General features: G+C 44.7%; 1 protein-coding gene across 1 annotated transcript in view; it reads right to left on the bottom strand.

Annotated features, from left to right (window-relative positions):
* The window catches only part of LOC311100165 (gamma-aminobutyric acid receptor subunit alpha-3-like), a 148404-nt gene that overhangs the window by 41860 nt on the left and 79120 nt on the right, over nucleotides 1-27424 (bottom strand). Inside the window, exon 5 of the mRNA XM_084140957.1 lies at nucleotides 21286-21506. Coding sequence (XP_083997083.1) covers nucleotides 21286-21506 — 221 coding nt within the window. The remainder of the gene's footprint in view (nucleotides 1-21285; nucleotides 21507-27424) is intronic.

Genomic DNA, 27424 nt, shown 5'->3' with positions numbered 1-27424 from the left:
TAGTGGCCACTCTAAATTCCAAGCATCTGCCTCTAACCCTAGGAAGCTCTTTGCCACATTTTCCTCCCTCCTGAATCCTCCCCCCCCCCGCCCCCCCCTCCTCTCTCTCTGTGGATGACTTCGTCAACCACTTTGAAAAGAAGGTTGACGACATTCGATCCTCGTTTGTTAAGTCTAATGACACTGCTGGTCCTACTCACACTGCCCTACCCTATGCTTTGACTTCTTTCTCCCCTCTCTCTCCAGATAAAATCCTGCGACTTGTGACTGCAGGCCGCCCAACAACCTGCCCGCTTGACCCCATCCCCTCCTCTCTTCTCCAGACCATCTCCGGTGACCTTCTCCCCTACCTCACCTCGCTGATCAACTCATCCTTGACCGCTGGCCATGTCCCTTCCGTCTTCAAGAGAGCGAGAGTTGCTCCCCTTCTCAAGAAACCAACACTCGATCCCACTGATGTCAACAACTACAGACCAGCATCCCTTCTTTCTTTTCTTTCCAAAACTATTGAGCGTGCCGTCTTTAGCCAACTCTCTTGCTATCTCTCTCAGAATGACCTTCTTGATCCAAACCAGTCAGGTTTCAGGACTGGTCATTCAACTGAGACTGCTCTTCTCTGTGTCACGGAGGCTCTCCGCACTGCTAAAGCTAACTCTCTCTCCTCTGCTCTTGTCCTTCTAGACCTGTCTGCTGCCTTTGATACTGTGAACCATCAGATCCTCCTCTCCACCCTCTCCGAGCTGGGCATCTCCGGCGCGGCTCACTCCTGGATTGCGTCCTACCTGACCGGTCGCTCCTACCAAGTGGCGTGGCGAGAAGCTGTCTCCGCACCACGTGCTCTCACCACTGGTGTCCCCCAGGGCTCAGTTCTAGGCCCTCTCCTTTTCTCCCTATACACCAAGTCACTTGGCTCTGTCATATCCTCACATGGCCTCTCCTATCATTGCTACGCTGACGATACACAACTAATCTTCTCCTTTCCCCCTTCTGATAACCAGGTGGCGAATCGCATCTCTGCATGTCTGGCAGACATATCAGTATGGATGACGGATCACCACCTCAAGCTGAACCCTGGCAAGACGGAGCTGCTCTTCCTCCCGGGGAAGGACTGCCCGTTCCATGATCTCGCCATCACGGTTGACAACTCCGCTGTGTCCTCCTCCCAGAGTGCGAAGAGCCTAGGCGTGACCCTGGACAACACCCTGTCGTTCTCCGCCAACATCAAGGCGGTGACCCGCTCCTGCAGGTTCATGCTCTACAACATTCGGAGAGTACGACCCTGCCTTACACAGGAAGCGGCACAGGTCCTAATCCAGGCACTTGTCATCTCCCGTCTGGACTACTGCAACTCGCTGTTGGCTGGCCTTCCTGCCTGTGCCATTAAACCCCTACAACTCATCCAGAATGCCGCAGCCCGTCTGGTGTTCAACCTTCCCAAGTTCTCTCACGTCACCCCCCTCCTCCGCACACTCCACTGGCTTCCAGTTGAAGCTCGCATCCGCTACAAGACCATGGTGCTTGCCTATGGAGCAGTGAGGGGAACGGCACCTCTGTACCTTCGGGCTCTGATCAGTCCCTACACCCAAACGAGGGCATTGCGTTCATCCACCTCTGGCCTGCTGGCTCCCCTTCCTCTGCGGAAGCATAGTTCCCGCTCAGCCCAGTCAAAACTGTTCGCTGCTCTGGCACCCCAATGGTGGAACAAGCTCCCTCACGACGCCAGGACAGCGGAGTCACTCACCACCTTCCGGAGACATTTGAAACCCCACCTCTTTAAGGAATACCTGGGATAGGATAAAGTAATCCTTCTACCCCCCCCCCCCCCCCCCCCCAAAAAAAAAAATTGTAAAGTGGTTATCCCACTGGCTATAGGGTGAACGCACCAATTGGTGAGTCGCTCTGGATAAGAGCGTCTGCTAAATGACGTAAATGTGCCCTTGAGCAAGGCACTTAACCCTAATTGCTCCTGTAAGTCGCTCTGGATAAGAGCGTCTGCTAAATGACTAAAATGTAAAATGTAAAAATGTCTTCTAGCAGTCATAAGGACAAAGATTCAGCAAGAGGCAGGCAGGTAGAGGTGCAAATGAGTGTTGGATTTATTTACACAGGGCTGGTGTTTCAAAGATGACGGTGATATTAACAAATATATATACAAAGTTCTGACTTCAAAATGTCAACATTCAAAAGAAAAAACCTCTCATCTGGCAAAACCTCTCTGAACAAATAAAGCACAGGTGGGGTCTACCAGGCTCAGATACAGCCTCCCCTTGAGCTACCCAAAAGTGAACTAACTAGAACATCCCTAAACGGGCACTGAAATACAGTACATTAGGCCACACCTATTCTTGACGCACAGGCCAGTTATATCTGGGCTCCCCAGTGGCGCAGTGGTCTAAGGCACTGCATCTCAGTGCTAGAGGTGTCACTACAGACCCTGATTCGATTCCAGGCTGTATCACAATCTGGCCGTGATTGGGAGTGCCATAGGGCGGCGCACAATTGGCCCAGCGTCGTCCGGGTTTGGCCGGGGTAGGCCGTCATTGTAAATAAGAATTTGTTCTTAACTGACTTCCCTAGTTAAATTAAGGTTAAATTATTTAAATTAAAAAATTAAAAAATCTATGCATGCTAAAGCGCTCGCATTCTCATAACATTAAACACGACAGAGAAACCAGACACATACTCTCCAAACAAAGACATCAAAGAAATTGACAGTAAACTGATAAATGCAATTAAATAAACCAAAAGTGTTGCGCAGTTTGTGAGCTCTCCAAACAACGTTTCCACTTAGAAAATGAGAATGGTATGAATGTATATTATATTTAATGAATCATAAGAATGTCCATAACCAAACATTCTAAATGAATGGGGGAATATGTTGGGATTAACAGTAACTTCACTGATGAATATACATTTCACACGGCATTGATAAACATTTGCAAACAATTGACACAATGAAACAAATTGTGTGCACAAATTGTTGAGAGCCAGTGTGCAATAGTGGAGAGAGACGTGCCTATAGAGCCTCTTCGCCACATAACCCTTCCCTTATTCTGGTATCAACATTTTAAATGATGCAGTACATGATACATACTGACCAACATGGTATGTCCATTTGGGGAATGTAGATTGGCGGAGCAAATAAAGTTGCCCTGTGGCAGATAAACACTTTGTCCAGGCCCTAAACACTGTCCACTAAACTTTTGGCGATGCAAGGAAACAAAGCTCCCCGCATGGGCCTTTGTTGAAGCAGGTAAGGGAGCATTCTCTCCCGAACAATGCACAGCGGACACTGGGCTTGTCTCCAGACCCCCCAGCAGTGACACAACTTCCGTACCACACCCAGGAAGGTTTTGCGGTGCAGTCCTTTTCTCTCTAAGCCCGGGGAAAGGGTCAGAGCACACCCTCTCCTCTCTAGGCTCCGGAGAGAGCTCGTAATATTCCCACGGGGGGCCAGTATAAAAAAATATGTATTCACTAACTGTAAGTCGCTCTGGATAAGAGCGTCTGCTAAATGACTAAAATGTAAATGTAAATGTAATAATAAATTTTGTCAGTCAATGTTGGGATGAAAACCTCACACACTCCATTACAGTGCAGATACTCCTGCAGAGCGCACCCCATATGAGCAGCAGAGGAGCAGGAAGTAATCCATTTTTTGATTTATCAGGATCCCCATTAGCGACAGTTAGTCTTACTGGGGTCCGACACATAACGAAAAAGACATTACAGACAAAATACTTTACAATTTACATACATTTAAAAACTTTAACATGTAGTGTGTGTGTGTGTGTGTGTGTGCATCTATCAGTTACACATACATGTCAGTACATACACACAACAAGTAAGTCACATGGGGGAGAGGCGTTGTGCCATAAGGTTTTTTGAAACAAGGTTTGCTGTTCACTTGTGCTATATAAGATGGAAGGGATGCACCTGGGGACTGTGAAAAGACCCCTGGTGGCATGTCTGGTGGAGTAAGTGTGTGTGTCAGTGCTGTGTGTAAGTTGACTATGCAAACAATTTGGAATTTCCAACACATTAATGTTTCTTATAAAAACAAGAAGTGACGCAGTCAGTCTTTCATCAACTCTTAGCCAAGAGAGACTGGCATGCATAGTATTAATATTAGCCCTCTGATTAAAATGAAGACCAAGACGTGTGGCTCTGTTCTTGGCCAGCTGCAGCTTAACTAGGTCTTTCTTTGCAGCACTTGACCATATGACTGGACAATAATCAAGGTAAGATAAAACTAGAGCCTGCAGGACTTGCTTTGTGGAGTGTGGTGTCAAAAAAGCAGAGCATCTCTTTATAACTGACAGACCTCTCCCCATCTTTACAACCATTGAATCTATATGTTTTGACAATTACCGTTTACAATCTAAGGTAACACCAAGTAATTTAGTCTCTTTAACCTGTTCAACAGCCACACCATTCATTACCAGATTCAGCTGAGGTCTAGAACTTAGGGAATGATTTGTACCAAATACAATGCTCTTAGGTTTTGGAGATGTTCAGGACCAGTTTATTACTGGCCACCCATTCCAAAACAGACTGCAACTCTTTGTTAAGGGTTTCAGTGACTTCATTAGCTGTGGTTGCTGATGTGTATATGGTTGAATCATCAGCATACATGGACACACATGCTTTGTTTAATGCCAGTGGCAAGTAATTGTTAAAAATAGAAAAGAGCAGAGGGCCTTGAGAGCTGCCATGCGGTACACCACACTTTACATGTTTGACATTTGAGGAGCTTCCATTAAAAGAAAACCCTCTCCGAGTTCTATTAGATAGATAGCTCTGAATCCACAATATGGCTGAGGTTGAAAAGCCATAACACATACATTTTCTCAACAACAGGTTATGGTCAATAATATCAAAGGCTGCACTGAAATCTAACAGTACAACTCCCACAATCTTCTTATCAATTTCTTTCAACCAATCATCAGTCATTTGTGTCAGTGCAGTATATGTTGAGTGCCCCTCTCTGTGGGCATGCTGAAAGTCTGTTAATTTGTTTACAGAGAAATAGCATTGTATTTGGTTAAAAAAAATGTTTTACAACAGTTTGCTAAGAGCTGGCAGCAAGCTAATAAGTCTGCTGTTAGAACTGCCTGACCACTCTTAGCGGAATGACTTTGGCTTCCCTCCAGGCCTGAGGACAAAGACTTTCCTCTAGGCTCAGATTAAAGATATGACAGATATTAATGGCTATAGAGTCAGCGACCATCCTCAGTAGCTTTCCATCTAATTTGTCAATGCCAGGAGGGTTGCCATTATTGAGTGATAACAATACTTTTTCCACCTCTCCCACACAAACTTTACAAAATTCAAACTTTCAATGCTTTTCTTTCATTATTTGTTTTTTTATGCATGAGTATGATGGCTCACTGTTCGTTGTTGGCATTTCCTGCCGAAGTTTGCCCACTTTGCCAAAATAGTTGGCAACATCAAATGGTTTTGTGATGAATAAGCCATCTGATTCGATGAAAGATGGAGTTGAATTTGTCTTTCTGCCCATAATTTAATTTAAAGTACTTGTTCTTGGCTTCAAAATACAGTTTCTTCTTCTTTTTGTTGAGTTTAGTCACATCATTTCTCAATTTGCAGTAAGTCAGCCAGTCAAATGTGCATACAGTTTTTCAATTCCTCATCAAACCATGGAGCTTTAACATTTCTAATCAATAATTGGAATAAGCAATTTAATAAATTCATCAAGTGCAGCGTCTGGATGCTCCTTATTAATCACATCAGACCAACAAACATCCACATAAGAATCACAGCAAAATCTTATACACTATTTTAGACCCAGCTTTTGGAACTTTGGCTTTCCTGAACATGTGATAATTGCATCCAATTGGTACGGATACAGCTTTAGAACAAAGTTCTACAGTATTAGTGAAAATGTGATCAATACATGTGGATGATCTTGTTCCTGTAGTGTTTGTAAACACCCTGGTAGGTTGATTAATAACCTGAAACAGAATACAGGCACTGGTTACAGTGAGAAGTTTCCTCGAGTGGACAGCTTGATGAAAACCAGTCAATATTCAGGTCCCCAAGAAAGTAGACCTCTCTGTTTACATCACATACACTGTCAAGCATTTCACACATATTTTTTAGATACTGACTGTTAGCACTTGGTGGCCTATAGCAACACCCCAAAAGAAAGGGCTTTAGATGTGCCAGGTGATCACGCTCTCCGTAGCCGATGTGAGTAAGACCTTTAAACGCAGGGCCAGACGGATTACCAGGACATGTACTCCGATCATGCGCTGACCAACTGGCAAGTGTCTTAACTGACATTTTAAACCTGTCCCTGACAGTCTTATACCAACATGTTTCAAGCAGACCACCATAGTCCCTGTGCCCAAGAACACTAAGGTAACCTGCCTAAATGACCCGTAGCACTCACGTCTGTAGCCATGATGTGCTTTGAAAGGCTGGTAATGGCTCACATCAACACCATTATCCCAGAAAACCTAGACCCACTCCAATTTGCATACCTCCCCAACAGATCCACAAATTATGCAATCTCTACTGCCCTCCAACCTGCCCTTTCCCACCTGGACAAAAGGAACACCTACGTGAGAATGGTATTCATTGACTACAGCTCAGCGTTCAAAACCACAGGACCCTCAAAGCTCATCACTAAGATAAGGACCCTGGGACTGAACACCTCCCTCTGCAACTGGATCCTGGACTTCCTGATGGGCCGCCCCCAGGTGGTAAGGGTAGGTAACAACACATCTGCCACACTGATCCTCAACACGGGGGCCCGTCAGGGCTGCGTGCCCAGTCCCCTCCTGTACTCCCTGTTCACCCATGACTGCATGGCCAAGCACGACTCCAACACCATCATTTAGTTTGCCGACGACACAACAGTGGTAGGCCTGATCACTGACAACGATGAGAGCCTATAGGGAGGAGGTCCTTGCCGTGTGGTGCCAAGATAACAACCTCTCCCTCCACATGACCAAGACAAAGGAGATGATTGTGGACAACAGGAAAAGGATGACCGAGCATGCCCCCATTCTCATTGACGGGGCTGTAGTGGAGCAGGTTGAGAGCTTCAAGTTCCTTGGTGTCCACATCACCATCAAACTATCATGGTCCAAACACACCAAGACAGTCGTGAAGAGGGCACGACAAAGCCTATTCCCCCTCAGGAGACTGAAAAGATTTGGCATGGGTCCTCAGATCCTTAAAATGTTATACAGCTGCACCATCGAGAGCATCCTGATTGGTTGCATCACCGCCTGGTATGGCAACTGCTCGGCCTCCGACCGCAAGGCACTACAGAGGGTAATGCATACGGCCCAGTACATCACTGGGGCCAAGCTTCCTGCCATCCAGGACCTCAATACTAGGCGGTGTCAGAGGAAGGCCCTAAAAATTGCCAAAGACTCCAGCCACCCTAGTGATGGACTGTTCTCTCTGCTACCGCATGGCAAGCAGTACCAGAGCGCCAAGTCTAGGTCCAAAAGGATTCTTAACAGCTTCTACACCCAAGCCATAAGACTCATGAACAGCTAATCAAATGGCTATCTGGACTATTTGCATTGCCCCCCTTCCCCTCTTTTTACGCTGCTGCTACTCTCTGTTTATTATCTATGCATAGTCACATTACCTCTACCCATATATACAGTACCGGTCAAAGGTTTGGACACACATACTCTTTCCAGGGTTTTTCTTAATTTTTTCTATTTTCTACATTGTAGAATAATAGTGAAGACATCAAAACTATGAAATAACACATATGGAATCATGTAGTAACCAAAAAAGTGTTAAACAAATGAAATATATATACACCTGTATTCTCTGTTTAGTTAGGTCAGGGTGTGATTTGGATACATTCTAGTGTATCTATTTCTATGTTGGCCGGGTGTGGTTCCCAATCAGAGGCAGTTGTCGATTGTTGTCTCTGATTGGGGATCATACTTAGGCAGCCATTTTGCCTACCTATGTTGTGGGATCTTGTTTCTGTTTAGGCTTGTTGCTGTTAGCCTTTAGAACTTCACGTTCAGTTGCTTTTGTTATTTTGTCAAGTGTTTATTTAATAAATTAAACATGTACGCATACCACGCTGCACCTTGGTCTGATCCTTTATACAACGAACGTGACAATATTTGAGATACTTCAAAGTAGCCACCCTTTGCCTTGATGACAGCTTTGCACACTGTTGGCATTCTCTCAACAAGCTTCATGCGGTAGTCATCTGGAATGCCTTTCAATTAACAGGTGTGCCTTGTTAAAAGTTAATTTGTTGAATTTCTTTCCTTCTTAATGCATTTGAGCCAATCAGTTGTGTTGTGACAAGGTAGGGGTGGTATACAGAAGATAACCCTATTTGGTAAAAGACCAAGTCCATATTATTGCTAGACCAGCTCAAATAAGCAAAGAGAAATGACAGTCCATCATTACTTTAATCCATGAAGGTCAGTCAATACGGAACATTTCAAGAACTTTGAAGTTTCTTCAAGTGCAGTCGCAAAAACCATCAGGCGCTATGATGAACCTGGCTCTCATGAGGACTGCCACAGGAAATGAAGACCCAGAGTTACCTCTGCTGCAGATGATAAGTTCATTAGAGTTAACTGCATCTCAGATTGCAGCCCAAATAAATGCTTCACAGAGTTCAAGTAACAGACACATCTCAACATCAACAGTTCAGAGGAGACTGCGTGAATCAGGCCTTCATTTTTATATATTTTTTTACATTTACGTCATTTTTAGCAGACGCTCTTATCCAGACCAACTTACATTTACATTTTAGTCATTTAGCAGACACTCTTACCAGAGCGACTTACAGTTAGTGAGTGCATACTTTTTTATTTGTAAAAAAAAAATCATACTGGCCCCCCGTGGGAATCGAACCCACAACCTTGGCGTTGCAAACGCCATGCTCTACCAACTGAGCTACATCCCTGCCAGCCATTCCCTCCCCTACCCTGGACGACGCTGGGCCAATTGTACGCCGCCCCATGGGTCTCCCGGTCGCGGCCGGCTACGACAGAGCCTGGATTCGAACCAGGATCTCTAGTGGCACAGCTAGCACTGCGATGTAGTGCCTTAGACCATGGTTGAATTGAATTGAATTGCTGCAAAGAAACCACTACTAAAGGACACCAATAATAAGAAGAGACTTGCTTGGGCCAAGAAACACAGACATTAGACCGGTGGAAATCTGTCCTTTGGTCTGATGAGTCAAAATTTGAGATTTGTGGTTCCAACAGCCGTGTCTTTGTGAGACACAGAGTAGGTGAACGGATGATCTCCGCATGTGTGGTTCCCACCTTGAAGCATGGAGGAGGAGGTGGGATGGTGTGGGGGTGCTTTGCTGGTGACACTGTCTGTGATTTATTTAGAATTCAAGACACACTTAACCAGCATGGCTACCACAGCATTCTGCAGCGATACGCCATCCCTTCTGGTTTGCGCTTAGTGGGACTATCATTTGTTTTTCAACAGGACAATGACACAACACACCTCCAGGCTGTGTAAGGGCTATTTGACCAAGAAGGAGAGTGATTTAGTGCTGCATCAGATGACCTGGCCTCCACAATCACCCGACCTCAACCAAATTGAGATGGTTTGGGTTGAGTTGGACCGCAGAGTGAAGGAAAAGCAGCCAACAAGTGCTCAGCATATGTGGGAACTCCTTCAAGACTGTTGAAAAAGCATTCTAGGTGAAGCTGGTTGAGAGAATGCCAAGAGTGTGCAAAGCTGTCATTAAGGCAAAGGGTGGCTACTTTGAAGAATCTCAAATATATTTTGATTTGTTTAACACTTTTTTCGTTACTAAATGATTCCATATGTGTTATTTCATAGTTCTGATGTCTTCACTATTATTCTACAATGTAGAAAATAGTAAAAATTAAGAAATACCCATGAATGAGTAGGTGTGTCCAAACCTTTGACTGGTACAGTGAGGGAAAAAAGTATTTGATCCCCTGCTGATTTTGTACGTTTGCCCTCTGACAAAGACATGATCAGTCTATAATTTTAATGGTAGGTTTATTTGAACAGTGAGAGACAGAATAACAACAACAAAATCCAGAAAAATGCATGTCAAAAATGTTATAAATTGATTTGCATTTTAATGAGGGAAATAAGTATTTGACCCCTCTGCAAAACATGACTTAGTACTTGGTGGCAAAACCCTTGTTGGCAATCACAGAGGTCAGACGTTTCTTGTAGTTGGCCACCAGGTTTGCACACATCTCAGGAGGGATTTTGTCCCACTCCTCTTTGCAGATCTTCTCCAAGTCATTAAGGTTTTGAGCCTGACGTTTGGCAACTCAAACCTTCAGCTCCCTCCACAGATTTTCTATGGGTTTACGGTCTGGAGACTGGCTAGGCCACTCCAGGACCTTAATGTGCTTCTTCTTGAGCCACTCCTTTGTTGCCTTGGCCGTGTGTTTTGGGTCATTGTCATGCTGGAATACCCATCCACGACCCATTTTCAATGCCCTGGCTGAGGGAAGGAGGTTCTCACCCAAGATTTGACGGTACATGGCGCCATCCATCGTCACTTTGATGCGGTGAAGTTGTCCTGTCCCCTTAGCAGAAAAACACCCCCAAAGCATAATGTTTCCACCTCCATGTTTGACGGTGGGGATGGTGTTCTTGGGGTCATAGGCAGCATTCCTCCTCCTCCAAACATGGCGAGTTGCGTTGATGCCAAAGAGCTCAATTTTGGTCTCATCTGACCACAACACTTTCACCCAGTTCTCCTCTAAATCATTCAGATGTTCATTGGCAAACTTCAGACGGGCCTGTATATGTGCTTTCTTGAGCAGGGGGACCTTGCGGGCGCTGCAGGATCAGTCCTTCACGGCGTAGTGTGTTACCAATTGTTTTCTTGGTGACTATGGTCCCAGCTGCCTTGAGATCATTGACAAGATCCTCCCGTGTAGTTCTGGGCTGATTCCTTACCGTTCTCATGATCATTGCAACTCCACGAGGTGAGATCTTGCATGGAGCCCCAGGCCGAGGGAGATTGACAGTACTTTTGTGTTTCTTCCATTTGCGAATAATCGCCCAACTGTTGTCACCTTCTCACCAAGCTACTTGGCGATGGTCTTGTAGCCCATTCCAGCCTTGTGTAGGTCTACAATCTTGTCCTTTGACATCCTTGGAGAGCTCTTTGATCTTGGCCATGGGTGGAGAGTTTGGAATCTGATTGATTGATTGTTTCTGTGGACAGGTGTCTTTTATACAGGTAACAAGCTGAGATTAGGAGCACTCCCTTTAAGAGTGTGCTCCTAATCTCAGCTCGATACCTGTATAAAAGACACCTGGGAGCCAGAAATCTTTCTGATTGAGATGGGGTCAAATACTTGTTTCCCTCATTAAAATGCAAATCAATTTATAACATTTTGGACATTCGTTTTTCTGGATTTTTGTTGTTGTTATTCTGTCTCTCACTGTTCAAATAAACCTACCATTAAAATTATAGACTGATCATTTCTTTGTCAGTGGGCAAACGTACAAAATCAGCAGGGGATCAAAAACTTTTTCCCCTCACTGTACATATTACCTCATTTACCTCGACTAACCTGTGCCCCCGCACATTGCGTGTGTACCGGTACCCCCTGTATATAGCCTCGCTACTGTTATTTTACTGCTGCTCTTTAATTATTATTATAATAAAAAATTTTACTTAACGCTTATTTTTCTTAAAACTGCATTGTTGGTTAAGGGCTTGTAAGTAAGCATTTCACTGTAAGGTCTACACCTGTTGTATTCGGCGCATGTGACAAATACAATTTGACTTGATTTGAACCTGCAACCACAACACTTCAATAACACTTGACATAAGATCTTCTCTAAGCATTACAGGGATATGGCTCTGAATATATACAACAACACCTCCCCCATAAGCATTTCTGTCTCTTCTATAGATGTTATATCCTTGTATTGCTACTGCTGTATCATCAAATGAATTATCTAATTGAGTCTCAGAAATGGCTAATATATGAACATTATTTTATGTTAGCAAGTTATTGATTTAATGAACCTTATTTCTAAGGCTACATACACTATATATACAAAGGTATGTGGACACCACTTCAAATTAGTGGATTCAGCTATTTCAGCCACACCCATTGCTGACAGGTGTATAAAATGGAGCACACAGCCATTCAATCTCCAAAGACAAACATTGGCAGTAGAATGGCCTTACTGAAGAGCTCAGTGACTTTCAACATGGCACCTTTCCAACAAGTCAGTTTGTGAAATTTCTGCCCTGCTAGAGCTGCCCCGGTCAACTGTAAGTGCTGTTATTGTGAAGTGGAAACGTCTAGGAGCAACAACAGCTCTGCCGCAAAGTGGTAGGCCACAAAAGCTCACAGAACGGGATCGGCGAGCGCTGAAGGGTGCAGCGCGTAAAAATCGTCTGTCCTTGGTTTGCGAGTTCCAAACTGCCTCTGGAAGCAACTTCAGCACAAGAACTGTTCGTCGGGAGCTTTATGAAATGGGTTTCCTTGGCTGAGCAGCCGCACACAAGCCTAAGATCACCATGCGCAATGTCAAGCGTCGGCTGGAGTGATGTTAAGCTTGCTGTCATTGGACTCAGGAGCAGTGGAACCTCGTTCTCTGGAGTGATTAATCATGCTTCACCATCTGGCAGTTCGACGGACGAATCTGGGTTTGGCAGATGCCAGGAGAATGCCAACTACCTGAATAAGATGAGATCTTAACTGACTATCCATAGGAAAACAATTATTGTTCATCTCCAACAATCATTCAAAAGGGTGAAAACTAAACAATACAAAAGCATCTTAACGCTACAAATTTTAACGCTACAGCATAGAATGACATTAGTGCCAACTGTAAAGTTTGGTGGTGGAGGAATAATGGTCTGGGGCTGTTGTTCATGGTTCGGGCTAGGCCTCTTAGTTCCAGTGAAGGTAAATCTTAACGCTACAGCATAGAATGACATTCTAGCTGATTCTGTGCTTCCAACTTTGTGGCAACAGCTTGTGGAAGGCCCTTTCCTGTTTCAGCATGACAATGCTCCTGTGCACAAAGCGAGGTCCATACAGAAATGGTTTGTCAAGATCGGTGTGGAAGAAATTGATTGGCCTGCACAGAGCCCTGACCTCAACTCCATCGAACACCTTTGGGATGAATTGGAACGCCGTCTGCGAGCCTAATTGCCCAACATCAGTGCCTGACCTCACTAATGCTGTTGTGGCTGAATGGAAGCAAGTCCACAGCAATGTTCCAACATCTAGTGGAAAGCCTTCCCAGAAAAGTGGAGGCTGTTATAGTAGCAAAGGGGGGGACCATCTCCATATTAATGCCCATAATTTTGGAATGAGATTTTCGACAAGCAGGTGTCCACATACTTTTTGTCATGTAGTGTATATTAATATGGGTTATTTTCATCTCTTTCCTGGGTAGCTTATCAGAGTTAGACATAATATGCAAAAGAGCAAGAGAAAAAAGCAAAAATATACATCCAGCAGTCCATTAATCATTTGGTGTGCAAGTGTGTGTGTGTGCTGTGGGGTTGAAGCCAAAAACCCATAGGCGTGGCTCTCTTATCCCTTCCAGGATTTTGGGAGGTAGGGTGGACAATGAGCCTGTCATAGCGGATGTAAGCAATGTCCCCATGGCTCTGGCAGCTTTCATGGCAGGGATAAGTTCTTTCCTCTTCTGGCACACAGCTTCAGGATAGTCCTCATTGAGGAAGATGTATGTTCCTCTCAAGTTCTTGGCTCTTTCCAGAACAGCTACCTTGTCCTTGAACCTCAGGAACCTGACCTATCGGCCTGGACCTGTCACCTGGGCCAGTGGTGGGTTTTCCAGTCCTGTGGGCGCGCTCCACCTCAATCGTCCTGTGGTCCATCTTCAGTTTCGCCGAGATCATTTGCCTCACTTTGTCCTTAGACTCCGTCCAGGTCTCATGTGGAGATTCTGCAATTACGTCCACCATGTTGTTCCGCCATGATTGTCCCTCTGATTTCTCCATCATTGTTATCATGGATTCACATACAGAACTGATGTCCTCTCTCAATGTCTTACAGATTGCTGTCATCTTGCCGTTCTCCTGTTTAAACTTATCGAGCTGATCCTGGAAGAACTGCAAACTTTTCTTCAGGTCCTGGACCTCTCTGGTCCATTCTATTATTAGTTGACTCCACCAGTATTTGGACACAACACTTGAAGCTATTTTCTTGTTGTTGTAAAAACTGCTTGTGAAACTATTTTTGTTTGTTTAAAATATATTTCACCTGTGATAGAGAGACACCACTGTCCTCAACAGTACTCCCGCTGGCTTTGGTCTTTGTCATGGTAGCAACGTAGGTTACGCTGTTACTCCTCGCAGTTCCAGACAGGGCAGGTCGCAGGGAAGATTGAAAACAACAACAACAAACAGCAGGGATCTAGACAGCCACAAGCCCGGGACAGCTTGACTAACGGCGTTTCGGGCTGCGTTCAAGCCCTCAAGAAAACCCCGCTAGCTACGCCAAGCAGTTCCTCAGACCCAGCCTTGGTCGGCAGGATCACTGGACAGATAGTAGCGGTCCCAGCAACTGATGCCAAGCGCGTCGTGGGATCCAAACTCAAAAGGTAGCTATCTAGTAACCAAATGTTTTCAATAGACTTTCAAAACTTTCCAAAACAACAAACTTTCCAAAACAACAAACCAAACTCTCCCAAGTTCTATGTTGCGCATTCAACAGGAAGTGACGTGAAGGTTTTGAAGATTATTTATTTTGTTGATGTTGTGTAAGAGACACAGCGTCCTCACCAGGGCTCGACTGGTAAACCTGACACCGCCCTTATTATTTTAAAATCAAATATTACAGGCGGAAGCGTATCAGGTTATTCACTTTGCCTACCACAGAGATGAGAAGCGTTTTTTCACCACATTTTATGGAAACCCAAAGGAGTCATACCTAACCGCCCAAGTGGCTTTCAATAGCCCCCCTACACACACCGTGGCAAGCTCTGTCCATTGTGCTGACACAGCGCAGTGAAGATACAGATTTTTTTTGTGCCAACCTGTCACTCAATCATTTGAACTTTTTTGCTATTTTTATATAGGGACATAAAACTAAAACTGAGGGGCACAAGTTTGAACTGAGGGGGCTAAGCCCCCTTTAGCCCCCTCGTGGAGCCGGGTACGTCACTGGGCTAAGGCAGTTCACAATGCTTTAGGCCTTCCCCAAACCATAGCCCTAACCTTAAACCACGCAGGAATTAATGCCTAAACTGTTACGCCTCGATCACACCAACAGCGTCATTGCACAAAATGGTACGCAGCATCATCTGGATATGTGTGCAACAAAAGTTCAACATTCACCTTCTGCTACCATTTCTTTCAAGCCATCTACGCATACAGTTTAATGCATACTTTCGATAAATCCAATGTATGCACCACACAGAACACACTGCTACTGCCTCTGAGACACAATGCTGCGAGGCAAACGCAGAGTTCTATTGGAAATGAATGTACTTCTGGTGTACCAAAATGCAATGACGCTGTCGGTGTGATCGAGGCATTAACCTTTGAGTTGTTTCTGTTTTAACCCTGCAACCATGCAGAATTAACCTTGTAACTAAGCGGAATGAATGCGTCAAAAATAGACACTCATCCATGAGCAGTGAGCTGGAATCAAACCCATGACAACTATGGCATATGTGTGCCAGTGTTAGCATCTGTAACACTGGACCCCACAGGCACTGAGGAAACCAATAATTTATTCTGCCTATTGCTTGCTTTCAACATATAAAACAATTGATTTTAAAAAACGGATTTTCCCTAACGAAAAATACATCTTCCCCCTACAAATATGTCAATGTATTATAATCCACATAAGAATGAACACGAGACGCGCTGTAGCCTGCACGTAGCCTACATAAGTTACTATGTAGGTGCAGTGTGCATTGTATACAAACACCGCTTCCAGCTGCCTCCTAAATATTTATTCAGATATTCAAATCCTCCTGCTGTATGATTATTTTCCTCCTGCGGCAAAAGGGGTCAAATTAAGATCCGACATCTGTAACACGCTGTGATGAGGTGTGAATGACGGAGTCAGGCGCAGGAGGTAAAACACCGAAATCCAGAGTTTATTCAGTGTACATGAATAAAGCGCAGCAAGCGTCAAAACGAAACTAGCACAAGGGAAAAATCCACCTTGGCTACATACAAGCTCAACCGAGCTACTCACTCTTACAATGAAAGGACAAGGGGGCAGAGGGAACACTTATACACAGACTAATGAGGGAATGAGTACCAGGTGTGTGTGAATGACAAGACAAGACAAGACAAATGGAGGGAGGATAAATGGAGCGGTAGTGGCTAGTAAGCCGGTGACAACGAACGGCGAAACCTGCCCGAGCAAGGAGGAGGGGCAGCCTCGGCTGAATTCGTGACAGTACCCCCCCCCTTGACGCGCAGCTCCAGCAGCGCACTGAAACCGGCCTCGGGACTGGCTCTGGTGCCACGGTGCCAGAACCGGTTGATAATCTAAAACACACTGAAATGGCGTTAGGTTCGTAGAGGAGCTGTATCATACAGCCGGGACAGTGCGTCTGCCTTCACATTCTTCGTACCCGGAATGTATGACAGTGTGAAATCAAACCGGGTTCAGCCTCCTCGCTGGCCAGATGTACTCCAGGTTACGGTGGTCCGTCCAGACGAGGAATGGGTGTTTCGCCCCCTCGAGCCAATGTCTCCACACGGTCAGAGCTCGGACAACAGCTAACAGCTCCCGATCACCAACTCCGTAGTTCTGCTCCGCCGGGCTGAGCTTCTTTGAGAAGAACGCACAGGGGCGGAGCTTGGGTGGCGTGCCCGAGCGTTGAGACAGGACTGCTCCCATACCAACCTCGGACGCATCCACCTCCACTACAAACAGTAGCGATGGATCGGGGTGGGCCAGTACCGGGGCCGAGGTGAACAGTTCCCTCAGCCTCAGCAGACCAGCGGAGCCGGGACGGCCCACCATTCAACAAGGATGTAATGGGAGCTGCGACCTTGCCAAAGCCCCGGATAAACCTCTGATAATAGTTGGCGAAGCCAAGGAAGCGCTGCACCTCCTTTACAGTGGTTGGAGTCGGCCAATTACGCACGGCTGCAATGTGGTCACCGTCCTTCTCCACACCTGTGGTAGAAATGCGGTATCCGAGGAAAAACATACACTTTTCTGCCTTAGCATAAAGGTAATTTTCCAACAGTCGGGCCAGTACTTTGCGAACCAGGGACACATGCTCGGCACACGTAGCGGAATACACCAAGATGTCATCAATATAGACCACTACACCGCGACCAAGCATGTCCCGAAACACCTCGTTCACAAAGGACTGGAAGACTGAGGGAGCATTCATCAAACCATAGGGCATCACCAGGTATTCATAATGCCCCGAGGTTGTGCTGAATGCTGTCTTCCACTCATCTCCCTCTCGGATACGCACCAGGTTGTACGCACTCCTGAGATCTAATTTAGTGAAGAAGCGCGCTCCATGCAATGACTCAACCACTGACGGAATGAGGGGGAGAGGATAACTAAATCTAATCGTCTCCTTGTTCAGTGGTCGATAGTCAATGCACGCGCACAGACCGCCGTCTTTCTTCTTCACAAAAAATAAACTTGAGGAGGCGGGTGAAGTGGAGGGACGTATGTACCCCTGGCGCAGGGACTCGGTGACGTATGTCTCCATAGCCTCCGTGTCCGCCTGCGACAGGGGATACACATGACTCCTGGGAGGTACAGCGTCTACCCGAATGTTTATTGCGCAATCCCCCGCCCGATGAGGTGGCAATTTAGTTGCTTTATTCTTGGAGAAAACTTGTGCCAGATCATGGTATTCAGGGAATGCGCACGGTGGAGGCACTGTCTGGACTTTCCACCGTGGTTTCACCAACGGAAACACCCAGACACCTACCCTGACACTCTCGCGACCACCCCGTGAGAACCCTCTGCGGCCATGAGAAAGTGGGTATGTGGAGTGCTAGCCACGGAAAACCTAACACCACAGGGAAAGCAGGAGACTCAATGATGGAAAAAGTGACCTGCTCACAATGCGTCTCCTGTGTGATCATGGTGACTGGTACCGTGACTTCCTTTATCAACCCGGACCCTAATGGTCGACTATCAAGTGCTCTGATGGGGCGTGGAATGGATAGGGGAACTAATGAAATGCCCTGGCGGCGTGCTAAAGTTTTATCCATAAAGTTCCCAGCTGCGCCTGAATCTACTAGCGCCTTACACTTGGGAACTCTCATGTAATCAGGGAAGTATATGGGTATGGTACAGTGCGCAGCAGAGGGCTCTGAAGAAGTGTGGGTGCTCAATACCTGGGATGATGCGAGAGTGCCCTGCCGGCCGCCTCCTGACCCAAAAGAGCGCTGACGACAACGTGTGGTGGAATGTCCCTTTGTGCCATCTGATTGGCACTGGAGCTGTCGTCTTCCGCTCTCTCGGTGCGCGGTACCACCCAGCTCCATGAGCTCTGGATCCATGTTGGTCGGGGCGGGAACGGGCAGACCTCCTCCAGGACGTCCTCTGGTTGCCAGCAGGTTATCCAGACGAATGGCCATGTCCAATCCGGAACTCCAGCGCAAACTCCAGTACTGTCCTCGTCCCCTGCCTCAAGTGGACCAGCTGCTCACCCGCCTCTCGACCCTCGGGTGGGTGATTGAAAACCGCCCGAAATAGGCAGGCGAACTCCCTGTAGTCCTCCAACGTGGCTCCTCCTTCTCTCCAAACCGCGTTGGCCCACTCCAGGGCTTTCCCCGAGAGGCAGGAAATGAGGACGGACACCTGCTCTCGATCTGGAGAAGGAATCCCTGACATAGAGCATCGAACGCCGGTGGTCGAGATATCTGGATCCTCCGGGTGCTGTAATGTGGATCTGGTTGGCCAGCTGGTCTCGACGGATCGGTTCCTCTTCTCTCCAGGCGTTGGACGACCTGAAGAACCCGATCCATCGCTTCCCCCAAGCTGGCCAGCATAGTGGAATGTTCCTGGACCCTTGCCACTATTCCAGGCATGCGCTCCTCTCCTGCTGACTCCATAGAGGTGAGTGATTCTGTGATGAGGTGTGAATGACGGAGTCAGGCGCAGGAGGTAAAACACCGAAATCCAGAGTTTATTCCGTGTACATTAATAAAGCGCAGCAAGCATCAAAACGAAACTAGCACAAGGGAAAAATCCACCTTGGCTACATACAAGGAAAGAGTAGCTCAACCGAGCTACTCACTCTCACAATGAACAATCACTCACAAAGGACAAGGGGGCAGAGGGAACACTTATACACAGACTAATGAGGGAATGAGTACCAGGTGTGTGTGATTGACAAGACAAGACAAGACAAATGGAGTGATGATAAATGGAGCGGTAGTGGCTAGTAAGCCGGGGACGACGAACGCCGAAACCTGCCCGAGCAAGGAGGAGGGGCAGCCTCGGCTGAATTCGTGACACACGCTTTAGCAGGCTTTCTTAAAGATCTCATGTGTCAGACCTACACTTTTCGACCCGCTAAGTAAACATATGATGCAACCTAAGTGTTTTATGATCTTGTAAAGCGTAAGGGTTCTGGTTTGGTTGTGGCCCCAGATCACACGACAGCGTGTGCTGAGATAGTGGTGTCACCGACACAGATGTTGGAGGTGATGGGGATGATGACACATTGAACAATCTCAGGGAAAATCGTGCTTGAATGCTGTAATAATATACGTAGCAAGAATGCATGATGGAAACTGAAACTGGCAACAAACAAAAAAATATATATCATACTCATCCATTTCATTGAGGTGAAACTAGGCCAGAACATGTAACCATTCATACATTTCCTGCTCTTGGCATTTCCTAAAACATTGGATATTAAATTAAATGAATAATGAAATGAATACTAATAATGAAATGAATAATCAAATATAATTAATACAGTATACAAATTTCCAAAGTGACTATTTATACTATTTAAAAACTATTTATAAACTAGTTGGACTATTTTTGTATCTTGTTTGCCTTAATTCAGTGTCTAGAATAGCCAAAAAGCCCTTGATAGCAACTCGCCTTGCAACACGCTATCTTTGCTCGCAAATGAAAAAGTGACAGGCCTTTTAATAATCCATCCAAATTCAAATGTTATTCTTAGCCTCGGGAGAATCAGAGCCACATTAAATGAACTCATAAGAGACCCAGCCTGGAAAAGAATGGAGTTCCTCCCTTCAAATTAACTCTACCCAGAGCAACCTTAATTATCAGTCCCTGTGGACAAACCATTACCAAATGAAGAGCCCTACTTAGATTCAGATTTTGATTAAGGGTTATATGTCAAGCAATTCAAAAGCAATACTTGATGAGGAGATTAAGAGTGGCGGACAGGTTCTCACTGTAGCTAAGTGATTAAATAGTTATTGCTGCTACAGGTTTCTTAAATAAGCAAAACAATTTTACTCAAGCTTGTTGAGGATGTCTAAACAGGTACACAGTACACTTTTACAAAAAAAAGGTGCTATCTAGAACCTTAAATGGTTATTTGGCTGTCCTCATAGAATAACTATTTGAAGAACCCTTTTTGGTTGCAGGTAGAACCTTTTTGGCTCCAGGTAAAACCCTTTCGGGTTCCATGTAGAACTATTTCTACAGTGGGTTTTACATGGAACCCAAAATGGTTCTTCCTGGAAACAAAAATGGTTATCCTATGGGGACATCCGAAGAACCCTTGTGGAACCCTGGCTGAGTGGTTCCCCCCTTCTCAGGACATACAGTACTTTAGGTACATCATAGTTATCATCCTCTGAACAAGAGAGGGTGGATAGAGGAGCATAGTTACACTTTATCTGCCCCCATGAAACGTGCTGTGTCAGACTGGTTGCAGAGAAAGACCACTCAGTCCCCTGGCAGTCAGACACATTGCTCTGGATAGCTCTGGGCTCAGACATTCACTATTCAATTACCACCTTCATTCATCAAAGCACCTCTGAGTGCAGGTCAATCCACTAGCTGGCCTCAGGCATACTCGCCCACCTCAGACTCTGCTAACCCTCTGTCAGCTAACATTACACAGGATGGAGAACATGTCATAACTGCTAACCAGCCAACTACCAAATGTGCATTGTCAGGAGATTTTTGGGGTAGAAGTAATTGGTAATTGAGTAATGGGATGATGGTGGTTGTGTTTGGGGAGGCAGTAGCGGCAGGTGGTAGTGGAGTATACAATGGATCAACATCACTTTGAAAGTATTCAATCTTGGTACTATAGGTGAATAAAGGGTAAAGTTCTATGTGATTTGCGAAACTTCAGATGGCTCACCTCATGGTGTAGAGCAGGGTACCGTTGTCCACCAGTCGTAACAGTTTGTTGGGAGTGGTCATGTTGTGGGCCACAGATTTCTTCCCGTTGTGGAAGAAGGTGTCTGGAGTCCAGATCTTACTGGCCAGGAGGTTGTTAAGAGGTAGGACCTGCATGGGCCCGTCGAACTTCAGCCTCTCATCCCTCCAGCTCTGACGGAAGAACACATCGATGGTATACTCCTGGGAAAAGACAGAGAGAATAAGTCTGTTTCTAAGGTATCACTTCACCATTACATTTTCATCTAATATTTACCATCTCCCGTAAGAGCTGCAAACTCTGAAAGACAGTTATCTGTCCTGGTACAGTATATTGTCAGTTGTGGCCTTGACTAGCAGAGTTGAGTTTTGATCACGGCCGCACACACACACACATATACACATACACACGTCAATAATGCATCATGCATTTTATTTGAAGGGGAAAACAGCCTTGTCAATGTGGGATCCTCAAGGCATCCTTCAGCGTTCATACACCAATGATTGCGTTTTCATAGTTGTCGCCGGCGGGATAAACATGCCTTTTCCAAGAGTTATCTCTCTGACCATATTGCCAAACACGTAACAAGGGACAGTGTCCCTGATAAACCTCTCAAAGTTCAGAGAGAAATCGCCTGCCGGTAGTTGCTGCTGCTGAAGTGGGGGAGAGGCCGTACTTCTATTTCTCAGACGCTTCTCCATTCTGATAGGATATTCCATAGGTATTAAAACGTCACAACACACTAATCAGCTATAAATTCAGCTTGATTTTCATTTTGGCTGTTTTAAGAAATGGTCACCAATATTTTTAGAATGAATGGTGTCGTGATACTGTCTTTCATTAATATTGTAAATGAATGTCATAATGAACAGGAAGATGAACAAACAGGAACATCACATGGACAGATATCAAATAACAGTAATAAAGTCCACACCGACACGTACACCCAATAAGAAAGAGAGGTCTGGGAGTGGTCTGAGGGGGGAGGGGAGGAACTGAAAACTAGCTGTTAGAGGTTTGGACCTCTCTTTCTTATTGGTCTGTTAACTAATTGAACACCTGGTGATGTCACCAGGCAGGCCAAATCTCCATCCCACCAAATCAGGCTGAAATTTCAGGTGGTCCCTTCAAACAGCACTTACACAAAAAATGCATTATCCTAATTTTCACAATTTCACAGTATTATTCCAACCTCATAATGTGAATATATATATATAAAAAACAGGAAAATTGATTTTTTTGACTGCACTGGGCCTTTAATACAGAAATAGCTATATTTTTACCAAAACATGATACTTCGTAGTGGCAACATTAACCAGGTTTCCATCCAATCTTTTTATGTCAGTAAAGTACATTGACTAAAAAATGTCAAGACAGGCCTGATGGAAACAGCTAATTTGTCAGTAACTTTCCAAATGTCGACAAAACAAAATATGCTAGACAAGGTGGGATCTTTTTGTGTTGGTACATTTAATTATGCGAGAAATGGCGGTGGAAACGCAACTATTTATATAATAACCATCATATCAAAGTAAACTTGGAGTGACGCGATGATATGTGGTGTGGTCCTCCCACTACGACTTGGGAAAGTACTACGACATGTGGGGTCAAATAACATTAGGAGGGCTAGCTCGGAACTGCTGAAAATTGATTTTAAAGAACTGATATTAGCTCTGAATGATTCCAAAAAGTGGCCAATTATTTCAGGTCCGGTACCATCGTTGGGCCGCGGGTGTGAAAGATTCAGCAGGCTACTGGCATTACACATCTGGCTAAAAGATTACTGTAGTTCTGTTGGAATGACTTTTATAGATAACTTTGACACCTTCTGGAAACAGAAGATTCTCCACAGGAATGAGTCCATCCAAATCATCTTGGCTCCTGGACTCTGTCCACGCTTTTCAAGGCTGCGTTGAGACAATGACTTATCAATGACCCAAGCCCAGCTCAGATAATCCCTACCATTGTGTCGCTGAGTTGTCGTAATGCTGCAGCAAATGTACATTATCCCAGGGCTGTTGGCAGTCACAATGTAAGTAACCTAGTTTATGTCCCTCAAACTCCCCTGAATACCTCTGTCGATTCTACAGCTATTGTATGCAGTAATCATGTGCCTATGAACCAGAGTTATACTGTTAGCACTGAGGCAGTGTGCCCTAGTAGGACGTCCACTGTGTGCAGCTCACTATCATCTCAAACATAAATAACATTGTCACATCTACTTCTGATAAGCATTCCAGTAAAGTAATAAACAATCAAGCATCCCAAAAAAGTGCAAATAATTGCCCACATTAACATATGTAGCCTAAGAAACAAGGTTCATGAAATCGATAACTTGCTAGTTACAGATGACATTCATATTCTGACTATCTCTGAAACTCACTTAGATAATACCTTTGATTATACAGTGGTAGAAATACATGGTTATAACATATACAGAAAATACAGAAATACCAATGGGGGCGGTGTTGTGGTCTATTTTCAGAGCCACATTCCTGTAAAGCTTAGAGAGGATCTCATGTTAAGTACTGTTGAAGTAATATGGCTACAGGTTCAGCTGCCTCACCTAAAGCCCATTCTTGTGGGAAGCTGCTATTGACCACCAAGTGCTAACAGTCAGAATCTGGATAATATGTGTGAAATGCATGATAATGTATGTGATATCAACAGAGAGGTATATTTTCTGGGTGACCTACAGTGAGGGAAAAAAGTAATTGATCCCCTGCTGATTTTGTACGTTTGCCCACTGACAAAGAAATGTTCAGTCTATAATTTTAATGGTAGGTGTATTTGAACAGTGAGAGACAGAATAACAAAAAAATCCAGAAAAACGCATGTCAAAAATGTAATAAATTGATTTGCATTTTAATGAGGGAAATAAGTATTTGACCCCCTCTCAATCAGAAAGATTTCTGGCTCCCAGGTGTCTTTTATACAGGTAACGAGCTGAGATTAGGAGCACACTCTTAAAGGGAGTGCTCCTAATCTCAGCTTGTTACCTGTATAAAAGACACCTGTCCACAGAAGCAATCAATCAATCAGTTTCCAAACTCTCCACCATGGCCAAGACCAAAGAGCTCTCCAAGGATGTCAGGGACAAGATTGTAGACCTACACGAGGCTGGAATGGGCTACAAGACCATCGCCAAGCAGCTTGGTGAGAAGGTGACAACAGTTGGTGCGATTATTCGCAAATAGAAGAAACAGAAAATAACTGTCAATCTCCCTCGGCCTGGGGCTCCATGCAAGATCTCACCTCGTGGAGTTGTAATGATCATGAGAACGGTGAGGAATCAGCCCAGAACTACACGGGAGGATCTTGTCAATGATCTCAAGGCAGCTGGGACCATAGTCACCAAGAAAACAATTGGTAACACACTACGCCGTGAAGGACTGAAATCCTGCAGCGCCCACAAGGTCCCCCTGCTCAAGAAAGCACATATACAGGCCCGTCTGAAGTTTGCCAATGAACATCTGAATGATTCAGAGGAGAACTGGGTGACAGTGTTGTGGTCAGATGAGACCAAAATCGAGCTCTTTGGCATCAACTCAACTCGCCGTGTTTGGAGGAGGAGGAATGCTGCCTATGACCCCAATAACACCATCCCCACTGTCAAACATGGAGGTGGAATCATTATGCTTTGGGGGTGTTTTTCTGCTAAGGGGACAGGACAAATTCATTGCATCAAAGGGACGATGGACGGGGCCATGTACCGTCAAATCTTGTGTGAGAACCTCCTTCCCTCAGCCAGGGCATTGAAAATGGGTCGTGGGTGGGTATTCCAGCATGACAATGACCCAAAACACACGGCCAAGGCAACAAAGGAGTGGCTCAAGAAGAAGCACATTAAGGACCTGGAGTGGCCTAGCCAGTCTCCAGACCTTAATCCAATAGAAAATCTGTGGAGGGAGCTGAAGGTTCGAGTTGCCAAACGTCAGCCTCGAAACCTTAATGACTTGGAGAAGATCTGCAAAGAGGAGTGGGACAAAATCCCTCCTGAGATGTGTGCAAACCTGGTGGCCAACTACAAGAAACGTCTGACCTCTGTGATTGCCAACAAGGGTTTTGCCACCAAGTACTAAGTCATGTTTTGCAGAGGGGTCAAATACTTATTTCCCTCATTAAAATGCAAATCAATTTACATTGTGTTTTTCTGGGGTTTTTTGTTGTTATTCTGTCTCTCACTGTTCAAAAAAACCTACCATTAAAATTATAGACTGATAATTTCTTTGTCAGTGGCAAACGTACAAAATCAGCAGGGGATCAAATACTTTTTTCCCTCACTGTAAGTATTGACTGGCTTTCATCAAGCTGCCCACTCAAGAAAAAGCTTCAAATGGTAACCAGTGCCTGCAACCTGATTCAGGTTATCAGTCAACCTACCAGGGTATTTACAAACAGCACAGGAATTAAATCATCCACATGTATTGATCACATATTTACTAATGCTGCAGAAATCTGCTTTAAAGCAGTATCCAAATCCATCGGATGTAGTGATCACAATATAGTTGCCATATCTAGGAAAACCATAGTTCCAAAGGCTGGGCCTAATATAGTGGATAAGAGGTCATACAATACGTTTTGTAGTGATTCCTATGTTTATGACGTAAATTATATTTGCTGGTCTGTGGTGTGTAATGAGGAGCAACCAGACACTACACTTGACAAATTTATGAAATTGCTTATTCCAGTTACTAATAAGCATGCAACCATTAAGAAAATGACTGTAAGAACTGTTAAAACTGTATTGATGAGGAATTATAAAATGGTATGGTTGAGCGAGGCAAAAGGAATGGCAAATAAGTCTGGCTGCACAACCGATTGGCATAAGTACTGCAAATTGAGAAATCATGTGACAACTGAATAAAAGGAAGGAGAAACTATACTATGAAACAAAGATAAATTATATGAAGAATGATAGTAAAAAGCTTTGGAGCTTTTTACTGACAAAACCCACTGATATTGGCAACTACTTTAATGATTTTGTTCATTGACAAGATTAGCAAATTAGGCATGACATGCCAGCAACAAATCCAAGTATAACTGACCAAATTATGAAAGACAAGCATTGTAATTTTGAATTCCGTAAAGTGATCGTGGAAGAGGTGACAAAAAGAATTGTTGTCTATCAACAATGACAAGCCACCTGGGTCTGACAACTTGGATGGAAAATTACTGAGGATAATAGCGGACGATATTACCACTCCCTCCTATTTGCCATATCTTCAATCTAAGCCTACAAGAAAGTGTGTGCCGTCAGGCCTGGAGGGAAGCAAAAGTAATTCCGCTACCCAAGAACAGTAAAGCCCCCTTTACTGGATCAAATAGCCGACCAATCAGCCTGTTACCATCCCTTAGTAAACATTTGGGGAAAAAATTGTTTGACCAGATACAATGCTATTTTACAGTAAACAAATTTTAGCACGCTTATAGGGAAGGGCATTCAACATGCACGGCACTTACACAAATTACTGAAGATTGGCTGAGAGAAATTGATGATAAAAAGATTGTGGGAGCTGTTTTGTTAGACTTCAGTGCGGCTTTTGACATTGTCGATCATAGTTTGCTGCTGAAAAAAACATATGTGTTATGGCTTTACATCCCCTGCTTGTGGATAAAGAGTTACCTGTCTAACAGAACACAGAGGGCGTTCTTCAATGGAAGCCTCTCCAACATAATCCAGGTAGAATCAGGCATTACCCAGGGCAGCTGTCTAGGCCCCTTACTTTTTTCAATCTTTACTAATGACATGCCACTGGCTTTGAGTAAAGCCAGTGTGTTTATACATGCGGATGACTCAACACTATACAACATGTATGCGGATGACTCAACACTATATATGATCACTGCAACACTTAACAAAGAGCTGCAGTCAGTTTCATAATGGGTGGCAAGAAATAAGTTAGTCCTAAATATTTCAACAACTAAAGGCATTGTATTTGGGACAAATCATTCACTAAACCGTAAACCTCAACAAAATGTTTTAATGAATAATGTGGAAATTGAACAAGTTGAGGTGACTAAACTGCTTGGAGTAACCCTGGACTGTAAACTGTCATGGTCAAAACATGTTGATGCAACAGTAGCTAAGATGGGGAGAAGTCTGTCCATAATAAAGAGC

Source organism: Coregonus lavaretus (assembly GCF_964263955.1).
Source record: "Coregonus lavaretus genome assembly, chromosome: 24".
Classification (NCBI taxonomy): Eukaryota; Metazoa; Chordata; class Actinopteri; order Salmoniformes; family Salmonidae; genus Coregonus; species Coregonus lavaretus.
The sequence above is the reverse complement of the archived record's forward strand: the minus strand, read 5'-3'. Positions and strand labels throughout refer to the sequence as shown.